Source organism: Syngnathus scovelli, chromosome 14 (assembly GCF_024217435.2).
Source record: "Syngnathus scovelli strain Florida chromosome 14, RoL_Ssco_1.2, whole genome shotgun sequence".
NCBI lineage: Eukaryota > Metazoa > Chordata > Actinopteri > Syngnathiformes > Syngnathidae > Syngnathus > Syngnathus scovelli.
Genome location: NC_090860.1, coordinates 13718260 through 13738953, shown reverse-complemented (window position 1 = coordinate 13738953; position 20694 = coordinate 13718260). Strand labels below are relative to the sequence as shown.

Genomic DNA, 20694 nt, shown 5'->3' with positions numbered 1-20694 from the left:
AACCAAAGATTCTGGGTAGTGAGCGGTTGTTAATCAGCCACTGTGGGAAAGTATGTGGTAGCGTCAACCATGTTGTCTCTACATGTATGCAGGTTCAACAATTTGTGAACGGATCATGACAAATATTAGACAACGGTATTCAGAATTACCGTGCACAGGAAAAAAATAATCATGATTTTTTGTTGATTTTTGGGGGTGTTTTTTGAGACGCAATCATGTGAGAAAAATAAATCAGAGTTAGAAAATACATAAGCACACACAGTCGCAAAGAGAAATAAGGAATAAAAAGAGAGGGCTACTTCTCGGTTGTCTGCACGGCAAGCAAGACCACAACCACAAAGCCCCAGCATGTCTGCATGCACCTGGCTACAGTCGCTCCGGCCCAGTCAACGTGCATGCGCACACATGAGCATTAAGTCATTAGCAACAGATGTAGTTTCTTCACAGAATTGCAGAATTACAAAATGTCATATTTAAAACAGTTTTGCCATTTCTTAGTAATAAGTGGGGGGGAAAAAAAACCGATATGACACACCACAGAATTAATGATCTCAAGCGGCAGGTAAACAAGGTCTTGAGTAGAGGCACCTGTGGCTAAAGACAAAATGTGGCAGCGTTTACTTTTTCGACCTGCTTTTTACACACATTACACATTTCTAATGTATGTAAAAACAAATCCGGAAAAAAAATTACTTCATAGGGTGTTGAAAGCCCATTGCGTGTGATCTCTGTGAGCAAAAACTGCATGAAAAGGAACAAATCTGACATTTAACACGTTGATGTAAGTAAAAAATAAAATAAAATTGATGTTTTTAACAAGAATGTGCAAAAGTTTAAACATTTGAAAACGATTAACCACCCCTTTCAATATCAATCAAAACGACTACGTGCAAATTAACACAAGCCGGTTCAAAAATTGCATTTCAGCTACAATTATGAAGCAAATCATAAATGTCTCAGAAGTTCCTGATATCTATCAGAGGGTCATTAAGGAAACAATAAAGTTAGTGGCTTTGTGCAGTCTAATCTGGTTTTCATCCAGTGGATCTGGGATGCATTACAGGCTGGGGGAGAGTGAGTCGCCTTCATTAGGAACAGCAAACGCCCCCGACCCCTTAGATGAGGCATGCAGTGGCACACACACACATACACCACCACATGGAATAGAACACAAGATGAACTGTGAGGCCGAGAAGATGGCTGTGTGTGTGTGTGTTGCTGTCAAGAGAGCCCTGCGTCACCAACACCTCATAAAGCATCCTAATAGACATGGCGCGTATTTGTCAGACGGAGACAAACGAAAACAAGGCGGCATGAAGGGAGTGCTAAAAAAGAAAAGTGAGAACATTTTGGAGAAATACGCTGCTTGCGATCATGTTACTAAGAGACTACACGTTTTGTACGTACGCCCGCTTTTACAGTTTGACAGACGTACGCTTGCTTTTAGATATTTCCTGAGCCCCTTCCCCCCCTTTCCCTTGCTTGGTCTAGGCCAGGTACCGAAACATGTGGGTTGCGACATGAAAGCAGGTTACTGCTACACATACAGAAAAAGGCACGCACATGTAGGTTGGCAGAGTTATGACGAGGTACGGTTTTAATGTTGGCCCGGTTTCGAAAATATAACATTGGCGGGAGGAGCAATTAGCCTTTGTAAATTCCTGTGTTTATTTATTTGACCAAAGTCAGCCCACGTTTGGACTGTTAACATTAATGGAAGTTCCAATAAAATAATATGTTGGAGTAGAAATACGTTGTCAACTCAAAATGTAATGAATTAAAATAATGTAGTATGTAAATATGTTTGGGTGCTTCCATAAGAAATACAGACGGTCTCATGCTCTGAAAGTCGATGTGAACCGCTGTGCATCTGCAGTAGAGGAACATCCTGCCTGTCTCAGACAAGCAAGCTGGTCTGCCACATCCAAAAGCCACGTCTGAACCACAGGAAGTACGTACCAGAACGCCGAGTATCGTGCGCATGCACAGGTACTGAAAGTGCACCTGCAACTCTGCAAACATCTACTGCAACTGCAAGTCCGATTTTATTTCAGCAATCGGATGGGAAAGAGGGAAATAAAGTCTCGCAGCATTTTCGCGGATTTTCCCGATGATACGCTGAGGTCACCGGGATCAGCCTGGTTTGTGGCATAACTATGGGCTGCTCTCCTCTCCTCTCTTCTCTTCTGGTTTGGTTTGTGTGGTGTGTGTGTGCTACATGGGGGCATTTGGGGTGACATAGGTCTCGGCTTTATGGGTGCTTTTATGTGAAGCTGCCGCGCTTTACCCCGCGACTACGTTCTTGCAATGATGTGGTACCTCAAAGCAGTGTGAATTTACTACTTTGGTGAAAACAAGTGGTTCAGAAAACACACACGTACATAAACACACCCTCACACAATACAATACGGAAGTACGGAGAAGAAGTGGTAAATATATTTGGAATATGAAAGACTAAATATAAATAAAAAAAATATAGAAAAAAATATACAATATAAAATATAAATATATATAAAATATTTATATATTTATGCTTTGTATGTACCTTGTCAGATGAATGGTTGATAATAGATGGATGAGTGGATGAAGGCAGGCAGGTAGAGTTTGCAAGCGAGGGTAGCAGGCCAAGTTAGCAGGCAAGGTTCCAAGGAAATCAACAATCCAGTGAAGGTAACTCTGTTTTCTCGAGTCCGGTATTGGTCTGAAATTTAAACTGTCGAGTAGGTTCCAAAGCAGATTTCTAATGATTTCTTAATGGTTTCGAAAAGTGCTGTGTGACCACCAGGTCCTTCAAACAAGTCTGCTTCAGGTGTGGCTCATAAGGTTAAAGGTTACCAGAAGTCATTTTAGCCCTAGGCTACTTCAAAATAAGAGTCAAAATAAGTTGAAATAATTATAAGTATCAATAGAAAATTTTATTGGATTATTCTTTATTTTGTAAGATTTTTTTTAAAGTTGTTTAAATATTTCCTCTCCTCTTCCTTTCAGTCCCTCCCCTTTATTTCAGTCGGTCCTAATAAATTCATACTATCCCTCAATATGCCTGCTGAGAATTGAGCAGTGACCAAAAAAACATGGATTCTCTTTTGCGTTTCTCCAGGAAAACATGATCTATTTCATAGCCATAAATTAGTGAATTACTGCCAGTAGCAGGAAAAGTTCTGAACAGGGGGAAAAAAAAAAATGGATAACCAGTATTTGCTTTGGCCCGGCTATAAAATAACAGGAAAAGCTTGAGTGAAGCAGTTGCTGTAAGCTTCTTTTACCTGCTGCAAATTGTCAGTGTGACCTCTTTGTGCAAGTGGAGCGGAGTTACTTTTCAGTGCAATGCTTGTGTTCTCCTCACCGTTGTGCCAGCTGACAGCGGCCTGCGCCGTGTGCAATGTGACAAAACGCAATGGTGCAACAACCCCCGTCTTCCCCTCCTCTCCGTGTGGTTAGCACAGTCTCCATGTCTGCTGGAGCCAATAAATAAATAATGGGCCTGGTGATCACTTCCAACCGTGATACTGCATGCTAAAACCGCCGCATCTGGGAGTGCCTGGCTCGCAACAAAAAGCAGCAGGCGTGTGCTGTACGTCTTCTGCTGCGACGGTGGTAGAACTCAGACACTTGTTCGAAATTTGCAATACTCCCCAGACGCTTGATTACGCTTGATTATGTCAAATTGTTCCTTCTATAACCACCAAAACTGAATAGCAAATATAATCTCTGGGTGTGCTGCATTTTTAATCCAGTTTTTGCACTGAATCATGTTAAATTGTACATAATAATAATAATAATAATAATAATATCTGGTAATATCAATTAAAAGTGATTAAATATTTTCAATTGGCAATTCAACTAACTTAAGAAAAATAATATTTTCTTTTTATGAGGAGCACAGTGGCCCCCAACCTGAAATTTTAGGGGCACCCATTATTCAAAGAACTCAGCAAATTTACTTATATAAGCACTGAAATTTTAAAAGCAAAATGCCAACATTTAGGAGCAGTCTGGAGTAAGGGTATAATTGCACAATTGCTTTGTAGGCGTTGGAACACTTTCATGGAGGTGCTCTGAGGAGAAACACCCCTAGGGCTATTTGAATCAATGGAGGCAAAGGTCCAGTACGAGGTGCGACTAACATTTGGGCCATTGAACCTGTTGGTGCTCCCTAAAATGGGCTCCCAAGGCCTAAGCCTGAGGCGGGAAGGGCCAGAGTGTTTGATTCAATGACGGCCACTCCATTCTAAAAGCCTGCCGAAGTCCCACGCTGCATTCCACGTTTATGGGGAACATATGGGGAAGCCTGCAATTTTTAGACCACAAAATAAGCCCCTTTGCAGCTGGACGCACGACCGCACTGGGTCCTTTTTGAGTCGCGAGCCACACCCGAGAGGCGTAGGACCACTGACAGTGATTAAACCACCACAGTTTTCTCAGCAAAACAGGAGTTATATTGAGCTTAAATACAGGGGCTTGATAAACAAGGCTTGGGCAGAGGGAAAAAAAAGAATTGAGTGCAAGACAGCCACAATGATCTTCAGACTATTTTCCCCCTCACAGTCATGGGCAGTGCAAAGCCATGAGATTTCATTTCAAAACATGAAGCAGATGTTTACCTAGACAAAGAAGAAAAACACACCAGACGGAGAGAGAGAGCGAGAGAGAGAAAAAGGCCTTGACTGGAGTGCTTTCTTCAACTTACAAATGGTGCCAACTCATTCTTGCGCAAAGCTGCGGGATGGTCCTGCGTTCGTTCATTCAAGCGGAAAGCCATATTGGATATTTTCTTACCGCAACATTCTTTCAAATGTGATAAACAGCTGAAAGAATAACAAACAGAGTGTATTTTTACCTGCCGCTCGCACAATGCATGTGGCATACATTATTTTAAATGTGGGCTGTAAAACCAACCATCCAACGACCGAGTTCCTGAGGTTCAACCTTTTCTAAACAAGCGCAGATGAGGCCACGTCTCGGACTCGTACCCTGACTGAACCGGATCTTAGGTATAAGAACATAAGGCGTCTTTTTTATCAATTTGCAGCATCCGAATTTTTGCTCGAGAAGGTCTGGCAAGCTTTTATTTGAGCAGCTAGCACGGGCCAGCGCGACAGCAGAAGACGCTGAGCTGTAATCTGTCGCTCGGTTGGCAGGCCCAAGCCGAGGCCGCGTCGGGAGGCGAGAGAGGTGTCGGAAGAGGAAGTCGCGCTGTTTGTGAGGTTAAGTCGCGGGCCTACAGTGGCCGTGTGGACGCACTGATAAAAGCCCTCGGGGCCACAAGCGCGGCCTCAGGATTCGGCCACACTTGCCGACGCGCCGTGTCATTTAGCCTGCGTTGCCGCCTAACTCCACGGCAACTGCTCATTTAAGGGGCAGTGCGGGCTACCGGGGAAAGCTCTCTGACACACACACACACACACGCTCGTTCAGAACATGGTACTGTATATACACATACAAACACACGCTGTGGTCCGTGCTGCACTCGTGTCCGGCAATTAGCAAAACACACCGTGGGCTGGCATCTGTACACAAGACAGTGTAAAAAACAAACCATGGGAAGTCAAGTGGGTCACATGAGTGACCAGACGGTGGTTTGGTTATGTTCTCCCATCGCCAGACGTGGTCATTGTGTCGCTGGGAGACACCAGACAGAGGAAGTGAGGATACCACACGTTTGCAAAGGCCAGTGATTTGTGCTTGCATTCACATTAACGGACACATGCTCACACTGTGCCAACGCTGATGTCACCAAGAGCATTTGATTGGCCCTTGTAAGTCATCATTGTCCATAATATGAATAAAAAAATAATTTCCCACTAATTTGGGAGTCTTGACTAACATGGTTGGCACACACAATTAATGTTATAATTTTGAAATGCAATTTTAATGACCACTTATAATTGTGTGTCAATTTTGTATTTTCCAATTATAACAATAAGTTTCTGCACACATAGCAATTTAATGAAATAAGATCAAATTAATCAACCCCCCCACCTATGATAATAATAATAAAAATAAAAAGACAATGATAACACAATGGTAGATTGCTGGCAAAAAATGTCTTGTGTGTAACAAGACGTTGGTTTAACACACTGCTTTGCCAGATTCATTGGACCTGGAAACTCCGCATTAACACATGTGGTCGGTCATTTGAGACAAAGGAAAGCCACATCTGCCAACCCCAAGTAGATTCAAATGAAAACGGCCATTGAAGGAATTAAATACTTGTATAGTTGATAGATTAAATGCTTCTCGGAAGTGGACGGACGGATGGGTTTGATGAGTTGGGAAGCAGATCTCCAACAGTTGTTCAATTGCGATCAATTACCTGCAAATAAAATTTCCTGATAAATGAGAATATCCACAAGAATATTAATTCTTCAAATGATCAGTTCCACTTTAGAGCAGGTCTGCAAGTCCTTGGAATTTCCTTACCTCGTTCCTGTCAGCACCATGTTTTTATTCTGAGTGTCAGCGCCATTCCTTCTGTGTCTTCTAATTTGACAAGATTAGATTATGATACTATCAAGTGGTAAGTGAGGGTGGAGGTTTTTCAGGTCCCAAACCACTTCACAAACACATATGTGACGTCAGTTAGACAAACGTCAAACTTATACATTGAGTCTATTTCCTTTCTCATTTGCTTTTGCCATGCAGTTGACCTCAAACATTTTAACGTTGGCTCGACTTGTGCTGCGCTGATCATGGTGCTCTGTACAAACCACAGCGGCGGAGTCCACCGCTTGGTATGAAAAGAAAAAAAAATAATAGAATGTTTCCAAAAACTTGATGAAAAGTGAGAGTGCAAGAATGATGGAAAGTACGGAGTGAAACATAAAAACCGTTACCAACCAAAAGATGATAGGAAAGGAAACGAGTGAGGGAAGGAGGGGAGGGAGAGGCCCGGTGACCTCACGTCACATGTGACACGGGCTCCACCACTCACAGAGAGGGAGAGTTTGTGCCTGTGTGTGGAGGATGGCGAGAAGGATGCAGATGCATTGTGGCTTTTAGCTTTTTACTAGCACTGACGCCTTTGTCAAGGTTCCAACGTCGGGCGAGACAAACTAGGAGCACGCTATCAGGCTACCTTGCTAACCTCAGACTCCGCAGCCTGTTGCGTCAGACGCAACCACAAACCCAAGCCTTGAGGTCACTTTGGAGGCCTCCGTCATCATCTCCAGCTCAGGTGAGGCCACCTGAACACTTTGCATCAAACTGCTTCTGTTGCCATTTCTTTTACTTTATAACTTCTCGTCTCTGACCTCCATCTTCATCTTAAACTCATACCGCTGCTGTGTGCTGGTTTGTGGCTTTTGAGATTCCTGCGGCGGTCACAAAAATTCTTGCTCGCAAACGGGCAAGTAGCCCAATGACTGCCGTCCTCTCGAGCTCACCGCCGGCCGTCTCTTCCCAAAGGTTGGTGGAGGCCAAGTGTTCCTCTGTCATGGCATCCAACAGCATCTTTGACTCCTTCTCCAACTACAGCAGCAGTCTGCTCAGAGGTGAGTGTTGATCCGCCCCTCCTGTCTTTAAACCCCCTCCCCTAAATCCTAAAACCCCCTCCCTTGCACGGATTGTTCTCTTCCTGCTCTGAATGTTCCATTTCTATTTTTCTTATTTATATGAACATATATTTTAGAATCTGTGGATGTGTTGGCCATATTTAGTTGCGGCAGCCGCAGATCTCCTCGTCTTCCTTGTGTTTTACTGTAGGCTTGATGGAGTAGCACCATTATGGTGTTCTCACCACAGACTCTCAGTGAGAATACAAGCTCCATGCGATTAGGCTTTTTACCGGACAGAGCAATACAATAAAAGAGAGTGAAGAAAAAAAAAAAAAAGCTCCTTTACTTCCAGGAGGTACTTTTGGTCTGTGTGGTGAGGTGAGTGCACTAGCCTTAATGAACAAAGCATTTGTTGTCATGGTAATTCCAATAGCATAGCTTTTGACTGGGAGTAGAAAACTATTTTTTATATATGGAGACAAAGTGATTGTAAGCTTTTTGAAAGCATCATCAAGTCGCTGGAGGCAATAGAAGAAATCAAAATCAGCGTCCCAATTAACGCCTTGCTGCAGTGTTAATTACAGACAGCCACAAGAGCTCCAAATGTTACCAGGGAGTATTTTAAAACCTGTAGAGCTTCACAAGATCTGTAAATTATAAAACGATACATCTGTGACTCATATGAGACCCATCTTGGTTGTCTCAGTGGAACCACAGCCACAATGGATGATGTTCCAATGTTCACTTAAGCTTCTACAAAAACTTATGTAAATTCCTCATGACAAGTTCCCGCCTTTTTTTCAATCTTTGTATTTTAAAATCACTTGTCTGAGTGACTCTTATTGTTTTTAACCCAACAATCTATCCCCAAAAAAATGTGCTCTGGTGGCGCCACTTTTTGATTTACAGACGGCCCAAACGGGATATGAGACAGCGAATGCAAAACTTGAATTACCATTTAAAATCATTAGTGAAAATACAATATCCTTTTCCAATTCACAATGTCAGTAGTCTGAAAGTGAACCGTGTGAGAACAAAGGCCAAGAGTGATTAAATCATCCAGCTCAATCTGAAACGATTTCAAATGAGGGAACCCTCATGTAACGGGAATACTCTGGTGGTTTGCAGTGCAATTTGGCCAAAACGTTCTTTTTCAAACTTAAATCGAACTGAAATTAAGAGGAAACTTTGACTTTAATAAGGTGCAACATGAAGTTTATGGAAATAAAGCCGTCATCATCCGATAAGGCATCAGGAGATGTATGGAACATTTCTCGGATTTACACAATGACACGAGAAGCCGATTTAAAAAAAAATGGTGGCCAACTATTGCACACAGAGCAAACATGATGGGCAACATCAGATGCGCTTTGCGTGAGAAGCCAAAGGACACCTCACCTCAGAAACCTCAGGCCTTTGCTAAAACTCGTGCATTAACCGGCACACTTCAAACATATGACACATGCGCATCGAGGCGCTCACAAGCCAGACATTGCAGCTGTGGCATTTAACTCCTGATGTGCCGTAAGACACAATGACCAACTGTCGGTATGTTATGAGAAGATGGAGAGATTTGAGCAATCTCATTGGGTCTTCCGATGCTGCCGCTGCTGCAGCTCGCTGATCATAACCACAATGAGGCTACACCTGTTAGGGTGCAGCTTACACACCATTTGATAACAAAGCTCAATTTTGCACACACACAACTCCATCAGGTAAGAGTAGAGCAGAAATCCAAGGTTGATTCCCAAAAAGTGTTTATAGCTAGGAAAAAAAGATCATCAGATCACGAAGGGCCCCAAAATAGAGGGCACCGTTGCTTGGATATATTTGTATACAATATACAGAGTCAGTAGGACTTCCTTCTAATATATATTTTAAAATATATATATATTCCATTGCATTCAATAAAGTAATCAATTGAGCAAGATATCTTTTTTTTATTTGTAATTTGTAATGCAAATGTGGTTGATTTGGAAGTATTTTCAGTTAATAGAAAAACCTGATCAAGTTTTTCTTGGGATTTCCCCTTCACCGTCATTTTGCAAGATTTATTTCACATTTTGTTTATGCGGGAGTTCACTGTTTAGTGTTACACTCCTGAGAGCCAGCTCCCTTTGTAGGAGGAAAAAAAAAAGGCCTAGGTTTACTAGAGTGGGACTGCTTTTATCCGTTAGTCTTATTGCGCTGCGTGAATGGAAGTGAGTACTTAAGAGTGAGAAATGCGTATTCTGTTTTTTTCTTTTTAGTTTAAACCTGAGTAGACAGAGTGGAATAAAAGATTAGTTGAAATGCATGTCAATCACTGCCAGTGGATACATTGCAAATAAAACTCTGGCACTTTGAAACTGTACTAGCAAAAAAAAAAAAAGCACGACATTTTCAACATGATAGAGCTGGCAAATGACAAAAAACGTAATAACAATTTGATTGAGATGATTTCTTTGACATAAATAAATGGGCTTGATTGGAGCCTCTTAAAAGTCTTGCTGAGTGTGAGGCCCCCCGCCCGCGAGATGCCAAGCTGAGCAAGCTGTAACTAGATATTAACAGTTTCAATATTTGAAAGTGAAAGCAAATAATAGAAAACTCATGTCAGCTACAGAGAAGTCAAATTCTGTCTCCAATTTAGCCGGGTATAATATCTATTTATAAAAACTCTGAAGGCATATTGGATAGAAGAAACATTCTGGACTTGATTATGTCTGTAAACGTTTTGGAGGTACTTATTTACTTTTTGGTCTGTCTCGCCGTTTTCACTGTCTGTCAACACAACTTTATGGGGAACACTTTTAGGGTGAGCTAGTAAGATGGCCTCATGTAGCGAGTACAGAGGGGCGCTCTGATTATGTGGTTGACTAATGTTAAAGCCGTCTCCGCCCTTCTACACTTTTGGCTCAAACCACCACGTCGAGCCTCCAGTGGGTCAAGGTTCGAGTCGTGCTAAGTGTAGTAGTAAATACAATTTTCTGGTGGTCTGCAAAATGTCTCCATGCCAATCTGATAAGATTTCATTTGTCTCTGTCTGAGAAGAATGTGCTGCTTATGTAAAGTTGAGTCATATTTTTATGACTCGGCATGCATTCCTGTTATTATTGTTAGTAGTAGGATTTGCGATAAGTTAGCAAGAGTAAAAAAAATATATGCATTGTTTGTGTTACAAAATATATTTATTTATTAGCAATTAAGTTCATTTCATCGCTATTATGTGTTTTTATTCTTTACAATAATAATAACAATAAAAACAGATTTGTACAGTACCTTTCAAGGGAGTCCATTGCTTAATAAAGTGCTTTCGGCACGATGTTGGCTGAGGGAGTTGCAGCAGGACATTGTTTTGGAATGTGTCACTGTGGGGTTGTACTAACTGGAATATATTCTGCTTACAAAATTTATAGTGCCTACATTTGACATGTATTACAAAATGGATGTTGAAGAGAAATGAGAAGTAGTAGTATTTTAATTTATTATTAGCCATATTGACTCAGCTCACTGATTTCTGCTGCAGTTTAGTTCTTTACATATTCTAATTTATGATCTACATATTATATGATTACCTATTATTATCATATATTATATTATTTTATTTCAAACTCAGCAGTTGCATAATTTGCCCCAAAGTAAACTGGAGCCAGCTTGTTTTTTCTCAGACACGATGGAAGGGATTCCCTGTCACAAGTGTCCCCTTCCTTGTCTACTCCATTGTCTGTCTAGCGGTGTGAGGTCATGCATGTGCTCATCTCTTGGTCACAGCAGTCACAAGCACCTTTATGCTATAGATCCTCACAAACAACAAAAATTCAGCGCCTGGTTTCCTTTCCTCATGCTGAGCCAGGGAAACACATGTCAGCATGATGACTGTGACGTTCTTGCCCTGTCTGACCAAAGCGTAATGGCTAGTCGGGACAAACATATGGTCTGCTCATGTGTCATTCCGTCGGCGCTGTGCAAACAAAACATCAGAAGTGTTTCAAGGACTTCCCTCTTGATCTTACAAATGTTTAGATATGAAATATGAATATATTTAACTCATAGGAACATGACAGCGATGAGTGGACACTGCCAACCTGGCAGAAAGACGTTTTGCGTGAGGGAGACTGACGGACTCTTTAATCAGCGTGATGACATAAGAGCAGGCCAGTCAGCTCAGACAGAGTTTGATCAACCTAATCACCAGACTCCATGCTACTGATTGGATTTACAAACGCGCCTTGTCATCGTCGTGTCATTAGCTTGTCGTTAGCTGTGGCCGCCTTGACGTGGAACAGCAGAGAGCGGGGCCTAAACACTGCAATCAGAGGATTAGGCCAGCCTCATGTGGATGCCTCAGGCTCTGAGTCAAAGAGGGAAAGTCCTGCCCTCACCATATTGGAGCTCCATGTGGCCTGGGTGCTAACGGTACACCGGGAACGCCACGGCTGATTAGCACCAGAGATGATGAGAGGAAACATTTAGTCACTTCGGACACATGGGTGGTTTCCTGGAATCCAATGGAGTCGGTCGGGTCTATGGCTATTGCAGTTTTATAAGGAGGTCTTCCATTGGGTGGGTGCAGGCCTGGGAACGGAGCCCAGACTTGTAAGTTTAACTGGTGCATGCTGGGCTGTCGTTCTTTGTTCTCCTGGCAGAAAAGAAAAAAAAAACTCTTCGACATGTGGAGATGGTTCATTTTCCTTATTAGATTTCATATAGGAGTCAATTGGAATAACTGCCAATCATTATTTGCTGCCAAATATTCCTTTTGCGAGGCATGACAGTATCGTGTGTTTAAGTCTGCTCTGGAGCTCCTTGACATGCAGGCTGAGAGACGCCACGCCACGCCACGCCACGCCTTTGTTTCCTTACAATTAAAAGCCCAGAAGGCCTGCCAAGTACTTTCCAAGAGTTGTCTTGGGTCTGTAGCGAAAAGTGGCACGGACGTTTGTCAGGAAACCAGCGCCGAGTTTGCTGCTGGAAGCTGGACGGATTCTGCGGTGAGTCACATGGCGCTCGGGAAGCAGAAGTCCTCTGAAGAGGGAAATTAATGCAAATTCAACATTCGGGGCGCCCTTTGAAGTCTTTTTGGACTTCAATGAGTGTGACAGAACCTGGAATGACCTTGTAAGAGTCATGTAAAAAGTTGAAAGGGATAAACACTGATGACGGTAAAATGCTGGAAATACGCTCGTAACAGTACACAATTGTGCCTTTCCAAAATATTATAACAGCCGCATATTGTCAACGAGATATTCGATTAATCGGGATTGTGGTTGAGGCTTACGAACTGCACTACGGAAACGTGGTTTGGGTTTTGGTACCATCACGGCTAAACCGGATTGACTCAATACTGGCACACAACCACGATTAATTATTTGTATTTTATAATTACCTATTTGATTGTGTTACTCAGAACTGAGCTTTTTATTTACAGTTTTTGTAGCACCCAGATCAATCAATGGAGCATTTGATACGGCTCAGGTGGACCTTCACATCGCTTCATGCCAGTCTCCAAAACATGATGCTTACTCTCAAAGTGGAGCAATCAAATATCTACAAATGCAGCCTCTACTGACATTCTCTCCATTGACCAAATCTCTTTTCATTCATGCAGCATCATCCATCTTTCTTTCACTTCTCCGTGCATCTTCTCACTCTCTCTTATCTTTACTTTTCAAGCTTTTCCTCCAGCAAAAAGAAGCGAGCCAAGCACAAAGGGGCATTGTCTTGCTGCTCCAAATGTGGTTTGCAGACTCACTTTTAATGCCTTGGTGGTTGCAGGAAGCCGAGCACGCTTCCTAATATTTGGCTCACATGCGATTTCATTCGAGGAAAGACTGAGCTATGACAGCCTTGTCTTTGTGCCCCCCCTCCCCCCTCCCTCTTCCCCTTTCTCGTGGCATAACTACATTTGTGTGGAATCTCCAGCGTTATAGGAGAGAGTGGAGGCAGGCTGCGTTGCCAGTCAAATGTGTTTGGGTTGTCAGACTGAATGGCTTCCAGCACTGCGATCTGTCTCCTCTCCTCGTCAGTGAAAGCTGTTTGATCTGACAGAAAGACTCCATTAGAGACAGGAAAGTTCAACTGCTTGGAGGTTGGATGCCTACAGCAGCCCAGAGAGGAAAAGCTTTGCACACGCAGTCTGGTTGCAATCTTGGTGTCTATGACGGTGTGTCTATAAATGTCTCCGAGCATTACTGATCAGTAGGCTAGGTGCATGTGCGTTGATAAAGGTTACAGTTTAGTTCCGTACTTTATGGACAAATTGCCGAGAGGATCTTTGGAATTGATGAACGATGACATTTTTGGTGATTTGTGGGAACAGTTGTTTAATTTGTCTTTCAGCGTGACTCGTACAAGCTTTGCTAGCTTGAGGGGTTACGACCTCAAATTTACTTACATAGTGATGTAATGGTCCCAAAACTTTGCGATCATACCTTCTGAGGTACCTTCATGTTTTGTGGTCAAGCAGTATTATAGTCCCAGCGCCACCACTGAACCCAAGCGTCAATTGGGGTCAGCCATGCCCTAAAATCTAAAAACACGTTGACACGTGTCGATGGCTTGATGAATACGTGTAATTGTTTAGCTTGACACTCTCGCTGCATGTGTTCCATTTCATGTGGCTTCAACTTCCACTAATCATGAGGAACTTTGACAAATATGACTCACTCCTCCAAGGAAAAAAAAACGTGAAAAAAGAGTGATACTTGCGTAAGACGTGGCACGTTAAAATGACCACTTGTTTGCTTGTGTCATAGCTCTTGACTTTTTTGACAGCTCAAAAAAAGTTCCAGAAAAGCAACTTGCTATTCTTTCATTAATGTAGATATGAAATTGTGTTCAAATGTACAAAATGTTTGCTCCCCCTGGTCAGAAGCTCAGCACCTTCTGATTGTAGAATGGCCAGTGGCATATAAAGTTTAAAACGATTAGGCAAGTGTGAAATCCCGTTTAAACATCCGTCCCCTGATCTTTGTGTGGGAGCTGGCACGAGTTAAACTGTCATTGGCAGGAGCTGTATTTTTTTTACTGTAGGTAAATGCAACATGGCAGTACCGCAGGTGTGTGTGTGTGTGTGTGTGTCTGGTTGAGTACACCCACCAATCCCCCGGTTTGTCACAATAAAACAGTGACTTGTCTCTGTTAGTGTCTCTGGCTTGTGGCCATCCTGAGAAATGGACTCCAAAATTTTCATTGGACACATTCGGCAGAGTCAGAGTGAGTCAGGATCCTGTGTGGCGTGAGTGTGTTTATGTGTAGGGGGGTGGGGGGGTGCTGTCACTTTGGCAACGCAACTGCACATATTGCAGCGATTACCACAGCGGAAAAATGTTTTTCTGCAACATGCAATTACTACAGATTACAGATTGCCGTCCTTGCATCAGAAGCTCTCGCCAGCAAAGGAGAAACACTTTGTGTGCGTGCGCGTGTGTGTGTTTTGTCACACACAAATTCACAGACAGACAAAGAGACAAAGAAAGATGAGAAATGATTATAGCGTTCATGAAAAACCGCAGCAGAAAAAAAAATGTGGGAATGGTGAACGTAAAAGTTAGATGGACTCTCAGAGTGTAAATAAAGATCCCGTGAAGAAAAAAAAAAAAAAGTCCTTCACAAGATAAATGGGCTTATTTTTATTTCAAAACATTTCTTAACTCAAATAAATGTTTAGTTCCAGGTTACAAAAGCAGTAGTGATAGCAAATAGCTTGAAACAATATAGATGGAAAAGCAGCGGCCACACTAAGGTGGGGCCTTATTTACAAAACCCACCAGATGAAAAGTCTGCCCAAAGTACTCCTATAATAGCATGGGGGTTCTTTTGGTGAGCTGCTGCTACTTTTAGTGGCTTTCCAAAGAATAAACAGGCACAGGAACCACATCACACACTGCTAACTGTCATCATTGGGTGAGTGGAGTACCCGATGGATGATGTGAGGGTGGAGTCACCGTGACAACGGGCTTTATAGCCTGTGTGTGTGTGTTGAGAAGGGGCAGGCGGGCTTGGGCTAATGAGGGCTACCCAATATGCAGATCATGGCTTTTTATTCGGAGGCTTAATTGTACCTAAAACAACACCACGCTACACCTGCAGGTCGTCAACATTATTGTAAATATTTCCTTTCTTGTTAAATGCTTTTCTTTGAGAAATAGGATTTGGGAAAATTGCTAACAAATTCACATTTGACAAAAGACAGCAATGATGTCATCGCTAAATGGCCATTTAGAAATGAGGCAGCATCATGTCAGGGTTCCCTTGATCACTGTCTGCCGCAAGTACAATATATTAGTTCTAGTGAGTGGTTTGTTTGTGTTACATATTTAATAATACCAATATATTTTGCTTTCGTTTTTAGTGTGTCAGTGTGTGGGTTCCATTCAGAGAATTGATCGCATGCTGTAATATTGTCAAATGACAGAGTCAAGCATTCACGCCATAACATGTTTGATATTTTGGCACATTTCAAAATGAAGCCCTTAAAAATCAATTTACATCGACGACTGAAATATAAACATAGGTGGAGTCGTCCCCCAACAGCCATTATTTTGCTCAATTGATTCAGGAGGCTTTAATAAGCCCTTGGCTCCACTCTGCACCTTTTATAGAACGTAAGCAGAGTATTAAAGATGCATGAGGCCGATGGGCTCGCTGTCTACTCCGGTGTTTTGCCTCATCCCAAATCGTCCTTGTCCAAAATGTATAAAGTGGAAATGGCTTTGGTGAATTCCATCATCTAATCACAGACGCTCTTCTCCACGATATGGAGCAGAAAAAAAAAATGCACACAACGAGGTGGAATGGGTAAACAAGTTGAACGTTCCAGAGCCACCGCAGAATTCATCATTCATACAAAAAAATACCCAAAGCCCAGAAGTGGTCCTAATTTAATCCGGAGGAATAAAACTCCATTTCATAGTTGTCCATTCACAGCGCTCGTATTTCCACCCAGCACAAACCTCGAGAAGAAATTTGAGTAGACACTTTTGGGAAGGAATGTATTCGGTGGGTTGAGGGCCAAAGCCTGCCCTGTAATTTGTGAATGTACAGAAATGTGTGATGGCCGCAGATTCTCTAAAGATAGAATCTTTGTCTTAGGTCATCGCCCAACCTCAAACTAGGTCTAATTGGCTCCACAGCCCCCTTTGCAAATGAATAGCTAGCCATCCAAAAGGCTTATGTCTCGCGGCTCTGAAAATAGCCCAAAAGTTGACCTAGGTTAATAGATTCTATCAAGTAAGAAAAAAAAATGAATATGAAACTGGGAGAGGATTCACATAGCTGAGGTTTCGCCCATCTTCAAAGTGACTTTTAAGTGGTTCTGAGGCAGAGTGGGTGGCAGATAGATGCATGAACCCAAATCATTCCAGTCGCCTAGTCAAACCGTGTTCATCTTTGCATTACAAACTGCAAAAAAAAGTTTCACTCATCTTTTCTGGACTTAGACAAAGTGCAGCATCAAACTTAAAAGCTTGACTAACTGTTCAATAAATGTTATAAAAGGAACATTCAATATTTTGGTCGGATATACAAGTGTAAAAAGAAGCTAACCTTACTTAAAAATATGCTCTAAAAAATAATCGGCATAACTTTGGTGATGTGGGCGCTTTGTGGCACTGATTTGTTTACCGTTCTTGTCACAGGAGTGTAAACAAAATTATTAACTATTATTTTTTAAGACGATAAAAAACGGTGCATGTTGAAGCTGGACAAATACGCATGAGCATGGTGGGGGCCTATCTGAGGTGAGTTTGAGGTTTTGCATGTCCTCCAGCAGTTCTGTCTTGATTTCAAGCCTGACCCACCTAAATCATTAAAAAGCGTTCAGGATCGGCGGCGAGCTCCGTTCATGCGGCTGAAACTGTAGAAAGTGAACGGTGAAATGCAGAGGTCCAAATGTGACAAGGCACATTAAGGCATCGATGCTGTGCATGTGTGGTCTCAATTTCAATAATGAACCACCTCAATGACAAAAATATATCATAAGTATTATCTATTGAAGTTTTACTTTAAATAGAGACTGTGTGGTCATATCTTGGCTCATCTGTAAGAACTTCGCAAAGATGGTTTGAGTCCTGCTGAGAAGCAAACAATAGCAGCCATTGTTGGTGAGCCGCTACTTTGCAAGATGTCGAGGTGCAAGGCACTGAATCAACTTTCAGCTTTTTGTGCGTGTGTGTGTGGTGGGCAACAAAAATATACAGTAATGCGTCAATTGAATTTGGGGGTTAAGATTAATATGATAAATATATTAAATAACAGGGGTGATGTTGTGAGTGGGAAGAGCTGGACATTTTTACTTTACCCCCCATGGCCTGGATGAAGTAATAGTTCTTCACTTCAAAACACTCCTCAAAAAAGGTGTTTGTAGAAAAAAATGGAGTCACACGCCTGGAGATAAATTTAAAGTGATACAATATAAGCTCTTGCGAGGACATATTTTGTTTGCTTTTAATTGAAGGGAATCAAAATTGTAAATTAAAACATTTAAACAAGCATTATCCATAGTTTCTGCAAACAAGTTCATGTCTAATGCACATATAAAATAATAGCACTAACGTCATCAACGAGATTAAAAAAATAAACTCATGGTTCAAAATTTTAAATGAATTAAAACGGTTTAATTTGTATTCTCTTAATTGAAGTGATTGCATATGCTTCATCGGAAGCAATGTGTGCTTAATTGCTTTTAGCACAGTTTTTATTCCAGTCGCAAAGCATTCTATCACGCATTATATTTGTTAATTCCCAGATTCCGTTGCTAAATTATCAAATAAACGATTCTTATAAATAACGCAGCTATCGCTCATTGCACGCCTGCTTCCATATCGTTAGGCGTGCACAAAATAATCTCAATGTAAAATTGAACATACTTATGCTGTGATCGAACGAATATGTAGAAAATTCAAGATGATTTAATTCTGGAAGTGGCGGGGCTTTATTTTAATAGATTACATATACATGTATAATATTTAGATTTTTCTAAATGAATCGACAAATGTTATAGTTCAATTTATTTTGATTAGTGGGTATTAGGGTATGGTCTGATCTATTTTAGAGAAGAGATGAAAAGTGTCCTCTCCACGCAAACGCCGTTTGAAATTAAAGGCAAATGCGCCAACTAGTGTGTGCAAGCAGAACCACACGCTGGTTTGCCGGTTGGGATCTCTAATGAAGCTACTCTGAGCCATTAAACATGTTTGCCCAATTTAATGCTTCAGATTAAATCATTTCCGTTTGTTTTATTATTATTTTAAAAATATTTACATTAAAAAGTGCAGACAAGAAGCATTGCTGTTTTCAATGGGGAAAGAAAGAGACATTTTCTTTCTTTTTTTATGACACATTGACAGTTCAGAAATATATCAAAGTAGATGTTTTGCTTTTACACGTGTTAAAAATGTAATATTTGTCAGACTGTCAGAAATGTCTTATGTAAAATCATTTTGTGTGTGTTAAACATAAGTCGCAAATAATTCATGGAAGCAGCCTAAGTGAATTTTAAACCTAATGCTTTTCATTTTATAAAAAAAAAAAAAAAAAAGGCGCACTGTATATTTCGCGTGTATCCTTCTTTTAAAACGTAGAGACAGAAAAGAAAGAGATGGCTTAATAATTGAGTTTGAGGCGGCTTGAAGAAGTAGCAGCGGCGGAGACTGATTGGTCTGCTGAAAGCCCAACCCAGAAGATTCATTGGTGGAAACCATCTCCACACTCCCGACCACTCAAAGACTAAAATGATTCGGGTAAAATAATCCGCAGCACTCTTGAGCTCTCCATTCAGCCTCGCGATCGTTTTCGCACGTCCTTAATCTTCTCCCCGGTGGATAACTTGGAGTGAAACATCTTTGCGGGCACGCGGCAGCCCCTTGATTGGGGTGTTTTTGCGTTTTTGGGTGGACGAGGACCCGGATAAAGTTTTACGCACGTTTTTACGCGCGGGAGGACACTTATTCTACAGTTTCACTTTGGCTGTAGCTGTTTTATTGGAGCATTGCGAGATCTCAAGTGACTTTTCTCAACTTTTATTTGAGATCTTTTGCTCGCATTTACACGAAAAACTTTGTCAGCTGGACTCTTTCTTTTTTTTCAACCAAGTCTGGATTTTCTCGTCAAAAACTGTTCATTAACTGGTATTTACGCATTTCACGAGTGTCATAGGACTTTCTCAATGATTCACCACCATCTGATCTAGCTCTCAATCATCCCTTTTTCAAATCTGTGGTTGAGCGCTCTCCTCTGCGTCGGTTGCGCCGTCGCCTCCATCCGCAGCAGTCAAGAAAGAAGACAAGAGCAGCATCAGACTTTGAAGAGCTGCGCAAAGTTGTGCACCGACCCCCCCGGCAGCTTGACACTGACCCGAGCTGTTGTTGTGATGCATATTCCCGTAGAGCCGCCCACCACCAGACGGTTCACGCCGCCTTCCGTGTCCTTCACCTGTAGTAAACTCGCAGACGGTAACGGGGCCATGGCCACCCCTGGCCCGCTCAGGCCGAGAACCGACACCAGGAATGTGGTGGACGTCCTGGCGGACCACGCCGGCGAGCTGGTCCGCACCGACAGTCCCAACTTTCTGTGCTCAGTCCTGCCGTCTCACTGGAGGTGCAACAAGACTCTGCCCGTGGCTTTTAAGGCAAGATCATGATTTTGCAATTGAACAAATTCAAGTGTGACAAAATATGCACATTTTTTAACATGTATTAGTGAAATAACCCAGCTGCTTCTGTTAAATATTTTTTTTTTGTTTGAATATTAAAAAGCAGTATTGGGATAATGAATAGAAAAACGTGATGACCTTTTGTATAGAAATGTCGCCTAAGAAAGAAACAAAAATGCCATACGTTTGCATTTATAATAATAAAACAGCATCATTGAAACATGACACGCACATATTTAAGTGAATTATAACAGATCTTTTTGGATAATTTCCCATGTTTATACATATTAATGGGGAAATTATTTGCAAAAGGATGCGGTTTTTGTATGCATGATTTGAGGCTGCAGGCGGTGACGGCGCATGTACCCGCTTTTTTTCTCTTTGCGCATCCAGGTTGTGGCCCTTGGCGATGTCCCTGACGGCACTCTGGTCACGGTCATGGCCGGGAACGACGAGAACTACTCGGCCGAGCTGAGGAACGCCTCCGCCGTGATGAAGAACCAAGTGGCCCGCTTCAACGACCTGCGCTTCGTTGGGAGGAGCGGACGAGGTGAGCACACAAAT

At 42.0% G+C, this 20694-nt stretch overlaps 1 protein-coding gene and 1 long non-coding RNA gene across 4 annotated transcripts in view; one reads left to right on the top strand and one right to left on the bottom strand.

Moving 5' to 3' along the window:
* Positions 1-2824, bottom strand: part of LOC125980932 (uncharacterized) — a 35585-nt gene extending 32761 nt beyond the window's left edge. The window contains exon 1 of the long non-coding RNA XR_007485825.1: positions 2546-2824. This is a non-coding gene — a long non-coding RNA (uncharacterized lncRNA). The remainder of the gene's footprint in view (positions 1-2545) is intronic.
* A 4179-nt stretch (positions 2825-7003) lies between these two features.
* Positions 7004-20694, top strand: part of runx3 (RUNX family transcription factor 3) — a 36211-nt gene continuing 22520 nt past the window's right edge. Inside the window, exons 1-4 of one of the 3 annotated variants that reach the window (XM_049739925.2) lie at positions 7004-7177; positions 7408-7493; positions 19865-20106; positions 20524-20680. In XM_049739925.2, coding sequence (XP_049595882.1) covers positions 7436-7493; positions 19865-20106; positions 20524-20680 — 457 coding nt within the window. In that variant the 5' untranslated portion in view covers positions 7004-7177; positions 7408-7435. The remainder of the gene's footprint in view (positions 7178-7407; positions 7494-19864; positions 20107-20523; positions 20681-20694) is intronic. The other 2 variants (XM_049739924.2, XM_049739923.1) reach the window with 2 other exon arrangements.